The following is a 6,741-nucleotide window of genomic DNA, read 5'->3' on the forward strand; positions in this document are numbered from 1 at the left end:
TTCGTGTACTGAAACAAAATATTTTAAAGTGTGTCTTCATTGATGAGAGTCATTGCATCGCTAGGGGCCTCTTAACATGGAGGGAGGGTGCCCCGCCTAACAGGGCTAGGCGTTTACACGAACGCGGTTTCATTTGTTACCGCCTTGGTTTTGACGCGGTTACACCTTCTGCTTACAAGATACCGATCGAGACTGTTGCCGAAACCGTGTCGATTTAAAACCTGCCTTAGTTTTAAATTATTTGGTGTATTTCGGAAGAGCCAGGACTGACTCGGGAGTCCAAGAAAACTTCCTTGACTTCTTCTCCGTGCTGATAGAAGCTGAAGTTGTACACACTTTCCTCTACATCTGTGACTTTATTTTGGTAACGCTGGTTATTTGACATCTTCTTTCAGCTTCCTACACGGGAACGGACCTGTTCTCTGCCTGAGACTCATCTATTACATTGATCTCTTCAGATTGACTGTCATTCTGTTCAGCACATAACACTGGCAAATGATAACGACGAAAAAGCTTACCTCGCGCCACGTGTTTTCGTGGTTTATCTCACCTCGGCGGGCGGGGATAGCCCGGTACGAACCGTTTACATGGCAAAAAGCTATCCCGCTTAGCCGGGTAGGCGGGCTACCCTGTCTAGCATGTAAACACTTCAATGCGTTTCCTGAAGAAACGTATGAAAAGTTAGCCCTGCTAGAGTAGTTCGGTTAGCCGGGGCACCCTTCCTCTATGTAAACAGGCCCTAAATGGTAAGTTTCACTGAGATGTATCGCCACTTTTATAGATGGTTTTCATCTGACGTCACAGCGGCCATGTTGGTGCGCAGAACAATAGGGAGAAAAGTCATTTGGGAATTTGACGCTATCATAATGCAAAACATGAGCCATAATTCGCTATTGTCTTGTACACCAACATGGCCGTCTCATCACGTGATTGAAAACCATCTATTCCCGGTCTAGCATGTCTTTTATTTCCGGTCTAGCATGTCTTTTAATCCCGGTCTTGCACGTCTCCTACACCTGAAGCCTACCTGATCTTTTATGAGTCTAAGCAATTACTTGTTGTAAATAATTTTTGGGCTAAATTCCCGCCTTTTGTTAAGACCATGTGGATTAAGTGTGAATAATTGCGTCATCCAATAGGCTTCTCTGGTAAGCAGTAACTGGTCTAAATGTAATGCAGTTTGCAAAGTTATCTTTTTTTTCAATGATAATAAATCTTATTTTAGAAATGTCATGTTCGGAGTTATCGTAATGTACCGCCAGTTCACATGTTTTGTCCAAGATTGGACTCTTAGCAATGGGCATATAATCTATGAAAAGGCCAAAGTAGAAGGTAACATGAAACAGATGCTCTGGTGGAGGTATAGAGTTGATATTTTCAACCTCTGGACCCAAGGTGTGCCAAAACTACTTGAATTCTTTGATTACATTAATTATCTGTACCCCTCCATTAAGTCTGAATTGGTGTATTCTGGTAGTTTTCATCTTGCATGTTCAGGTCGGGATCTTACGTGACACCTTAATTAAGGACGGGTTAATTGCTACCGACATTTATTCTAAACCTACTGATAGCCACCTTTATTTGCCATTTTCTAGTTCACATCCGTCACATTGTAAAAGAGCAATTCCTTATGGGTGGGGTAGCCTTGAGAATTAAGCGCACCTGTTCCACCGCTGATTTCTTGCAAAATAGATGTGAAGAATACAAAGGGTATCTAAAGACTCAAAATTACCCGACAGATTTACTTTGACAAACAGTTTGATAAGGCCCTTGAAATCCCAAGATTTGAATGTGTAAGCAAAAAGGTGAAAGCTAAGAAAAACGGTTTTTCCTTTGGTATTCGATTATAATCCCATTTTGCCAGACATTCAAAACATCATTAGGAAGCACTTTCATTTTTTAAGATCTTCACCTAAAATCACTGAATTTTTTCATGCTAAATCTGTTTTCCCTGCCTACCGCCGAACTAAGAATCTCAAAGAAGTTCTAGCACCTTCTAGATTTCGACCATGCTCTGCTACAAGTCAGACGATCGAAGAAGGCGTTTGTTTTAAATGCAATAAAGATAGGTGTGACTTGTGTAAGAATTTTCTTCTTCAAGCTGCTAAATTCCACAGCTCAGCCACTGGTAGACAATATCCCATCCGACAAAAATTGTCCTGTTCATCCAAAAATGTGATTTACCTCGCAACATGCTGTAAATGCAATTTGCAATATGTGGGTTCTACATCAACTGAATTTAAAATTAGATTCTACGACAATAAATGTGCTCAACAATAGAAAAACATGTGAATTGGCGGTACATTACAATACCTCCGAACATGACATTTCTCAAATAAGTTTTATTATCATTGAAAAAATTTTATCTTTCCAAACTGCATTACATTTAGACCAATTACTGCTTAACAGAGAAGCCTATTGGATGATTTGTTACTTGTCCAGCTACGTTTTATTCATTAGTCTTAAAATAAAGTAAATAAAGTAAGCACTTGATCCTCCTACATCATTTTGTTCATTGATTCATTCCTCACGGGGAAATTAGAACCCAGAAATGACCAGCTACCAACGTCAGGGGCTTCATAGCTCAGTTGATTAGAGAGTCGCACGGGTATCGCGAGGTCACGGGTTCATTTCCCGTTGAAGTCTGGCATTTTTCAGGCTTCTATACGCACAATTGCTAAAATTGCGTCCATAACTGTGAGGATCATAGCTATACTTGATTTCATATCTGCAGTTCAGTATGTGATTTGTTTCATATATCATTTCCTTCATTATCGAAGATAAGTTTTTTGTCCGGAATTTTTCAGGCTTCTCTACGCAATTGCTAAAATTTGCGTCCATAGCTGCGAGGATCATAGCTTTACTTGATTTCATATCCGCAGTTCAGTAAATGATTTGTTTCATATATCATCTCGTTCATTATCGAAGATAAGTTTTAAATTTTTGTATAATTGTTTCAGGGTGATTGGAGACTGCTTTGACAAGCAGCTATACCGTAATTCCTAGCAGTAGCATTGCATGATAGAGTTTCCTTGTGAGAGGCTCGTTTGATGGCTGAGGTCGGATACAAACTATGCACTCTAGACACCACCCCCCCCCCCCCCCCCCAAAAAAAAAAAAAAAAAAAACGTAAAAAGCGGTAAGGCCCATATATACAATGTGCTATTCCTAAACCTAACTTTTCCCCCCATTAGACTCTGTGATGACGATGAAGGAGCAGCTCCAGTCGATGTAACTGAATGCACAGCAGAGCCAACTATCTATGATCACCCAAGCAACTCCAACATAAAGTTTTGGGATCTACCAGGGATAGGCACCCCTAACTACCCCGATCTGGAAACGTACGTCCAAAAGGTACAATTGGACAAGTACCATGCCTTTCTAATTCTCACAGCCGCTCGATTCACCGAGAACGACTTGCTGCTGGCTAAAACAGTCAAATCGATGGAAAAGAGTTTTTTCTGCATACGAACAAAAATTGATGAAAACATCAGAGCTGAGTCGCGAAAACGGTCATTCGATGAAGAAGCGATGTTAACCAAGATACGAAGCAATTGTTTGCAAAATCTCGGCGATCTACTCAGACATGAGAAAGATGTGTTTTTGATAAGCAACCATGAACCTGCCAAGTGGGATTTTGTCCGACTAACCCAGGCCATTCTAGATGCTCTGTCCAGATATCAGCGAGAGAGTATGACCTTGTCACTTGGCAAAGCAATTACGAAGTCCTCGAAAGAAATTTTTCAGAGGAAAGTGGATGCTCTGAAAAGCCGCATTTGGAAGGTCGCTGCAGCATCTGCGGTGGCTGCCCTTGTTCCTTTGCCCGGGCTGTCTTTCGGCGTTGATGCCTTTCTTATATTATCGGAGCTCCGCCTTTACAGATCCCAACTTGGTCTGCCGAAGACAGATTCTGCTGAATTTGCGGAGCTTCCTCCTGTCTCTAAAGAAAAGGTTTTCGTTGCCTGGCATATTTCGAGTGTGGCACACCTGAGCACATTTCTTGTGTCCTTTTCCACTGAAGCAGCCGCTGAAGAAGCCGTCCGTTTCATTCCGCTTTTGGGGTCGGCCGTAGCCAGTACTATGTCCTATGGTGCTACCTACTATGCGTTGCATACGCTTTTGGAAACCGTTGAAGATGCAGCCTTGTCAGTTATAAGGGAAGCTGCTGAAAGGACAGCTGCTGAGTTGGAATCACAAATTGACTAACTTTTTGTGAAAACCCTGCTATCGTTTCAAATTGGTTGTTAGGATTTCGTAGACAAAGAAATATAGAATATGTCTTGGAAAATGTGTCCGCACGGGATTTACGCACGAGTTGGTATCAGAAATCGAACGAGTGAGATTTCTGATGAAAACCAACGGGTGCATAAATACAATGGGACACACTTTTCAAGTTTTCATGTTAATTATATGCATACTTAGATTTAACTCTTGTTTAATGACAATTTGTTATTACACAGATTCAAGTCGCAAGCTCATCAAAGATTTAAGCTTTGTAAACGGCGTTTACGCTAAAAATCAACATTATAGCAAGCGCACAACGTAAAATATGAATTCTAAAGTTTAATTCCATCTCTTTTCGGTGGTTTCAGTTGTTTCACCGATGGACATCCCGGTTTGAATGGTTGGCGAAGTGTTGAGTGTGTTGACAGAGATCGTAAACTGTCCTCCACTTATTGTTGGTTTTCACTCACGTGATCAAGAGGCATGTTTTTCAACGAAAACAAAAGAAAACGTTTGCATGATAATAGAGTTGAATTCCCGGAGGATTTGGTCGGGGTTCCAACATGGCCGCCGTTTCTTTGTTTAGGGGCTTCAACATGGCGGCCGTGACGTCATGTGAAAACCAAGAATTATAGCTCCCTGGAAAAAAATCATTGGTGTTTTGCTTGCGGGCGGCAGTTCCGCTAGTTGAAGTACTAGTAGTCATCCGTGTTTGAGATGTTCTGCTAGATATGCCTGACCTATTTCTTTCCTGGTGTGGGTTCAAGCCAATGTAGTTTGTTATGCTTTGCACATTCCTGTGCGCGCTTAAGGTAATTCCCTTGAAAATGACGTACTATCCAGATTTTTGCCAAACTTGGCACAATTGATATCCATGCACAGGACATTAAAAACTACAATAAAAAGATGGGGTCGTCGTATTTGTTTCCGCGCTGCTGTATTTTTACCAAATTTAGCGAGAAGGCGTTCGAAACTTCATCAACCGGAAAAATTGTTGATACTGTATGTTACTGTATATAGCAAAAGCAACTGAATATTATTGAAACCTTGAGCCTACTTGTTTGCCCAGGCTATAATCTTTCAGTAAAGTGATTTCAAATTACTCGATCTTGCAAAGAAATGTATAAGCAAAGTGGACCTCTACATCATCACCTCAAACTTCAAATGATCATTTTCCTGGGGCCAACAACTTCTTTAGGACCGTCTATTGTTATTGCGCATATGTTCTGCCAAGAGAAAATGAGGGGACAGAGAGGGAGGCTCAGGGTGTTGGCCGGGATATGTCATGTCCACGAAACTTATTTTTAGACGAGCGGAAGTCTGTCTTCCGAGACGTCCGTATGCAGTCTTGCCATCGCAGTCGTCGTGCCATTAATTGTCGCTCTCGCTATTCGTTTCTAACTCGCGTTCTCCGTTTAATTCACTGATGTCAGCCAGCGAGTCATTCGTGTCCTCAGAAATAGTGGAGCTTATTTCCCAGCTATCAGAGCAGAAAAACGATTTTCCGCGTTTCTGAAAGTCGTTTTCATCGACAAAAGGTTATTTCTAATAGCTTTCCACAGTCGTTTGGAAATCGCCTTAATAAACCTTCTTTGCTTATTCATTTTGTTTCACAGATCATGTGACTGTACTCGGGAGACTTTATCAATGGTCTTGTTTATAAAAGAGTGGGTGCGTGAATGGATGGGTATGACCTACTCTGAACGGAAATACTCTCCTAAATATTGTCACCTGATCTAAATTGAGAAAGCAAAATGTACTATCGCATAATTATATAAGTCCTATCAGAGTCATTTGCTAATTTTACCAACATAATTACAAAGTAATTTTACTATGGTGTTCATTTACCCTTATGCTAGTTTTACCTTCAAGCTTTATTTCAGCATGAGATTTTGTGGTTTTTTGGGACGATTCCTAAAGAAAAATGAATAATTCATGCATCGCCATTTTTCTAATGATCAATCAGATTGTGTGCAACTTTCCAGATACTAACCTCAGGTGAAAAAGGGACATCGACATGAGAAAGAAATCGTTGGAGTTGGCCTCATATTTAATAATTTGACAGATGCATATTTTCATACTTTAGAGGACATAGTTGTAAGATACACAAAACGCATAGGATATTTACCAAAGGACATAAGTTCATTTTAAAAGAAAGGAGTTGGCAAATTAAAAGTCAATCGTTATATTTCGAAGAAGATGATCACATTGCCTGAATTTAATTTTGCTCATATTTCTTGTTAAGTTCATAAATAAAGAAAATAAAGATATTAATTTAATAAGTATAGGTAATCACAAAACACTCTGCGAAAACCCTTTCTGACAATAAATAGGGTGACTAGCCAGCCGATAAAATGAATTTTGTGCGCAAACGAAAAGCTTCTGTATGTTTATTTCTAATGCTTATGTTTAATGAAGACAAAAGGGGATACTAATTTGATTAAAGCCTTGGCGTTGGCGTTGTCTCCCGAACCTGACACCGTTCTATTTTTTTCCTTTTTCATCTGAACCTGCTGG

General features: G+C 40.3%; 1 protein-coding gene across 1 annotated transcript in view; it reads left to right on the forward strand.

Moving 5' to 3' along the window:
• Positions 1-6,278, forward strand: part of LOC137993005 (T-cell-specific guanine nucleotide triphosphate-binding protein 2-like) — an 11,785-nt gene extending 5,507 nt beyond the window's left edge. Inside the window, exon 2 of the mRNA XM_068838651.1 lies at positions 3,195-6,278. Within this exon, the coding sequence (XP_068694752.1) occupies positions 3,195-4,206 (1,012 nt within the window). The 3' untranslated portion in view covers positions 4,207-6,278. The remainder of the gene's footprint in view (positions 1-3,194) is intronic.
• Positions 6,279-6,741: the final 463 nt, after the last annotated feature.

The sequence above is a fragment of the Montipora foliosa genome, chromosome 2, assembly GCF_036669935.1.
Source record: "Montipora foliosa isolate CH-2021 chromosome 2, ASM3666993v2, whole genome shotgun sequence".
NCBI lineage: Eukaryota > Metazoa > Cnidaria > Anthozoa > Scleractinia > Acroporidae > Montipora > Montipora foliosa.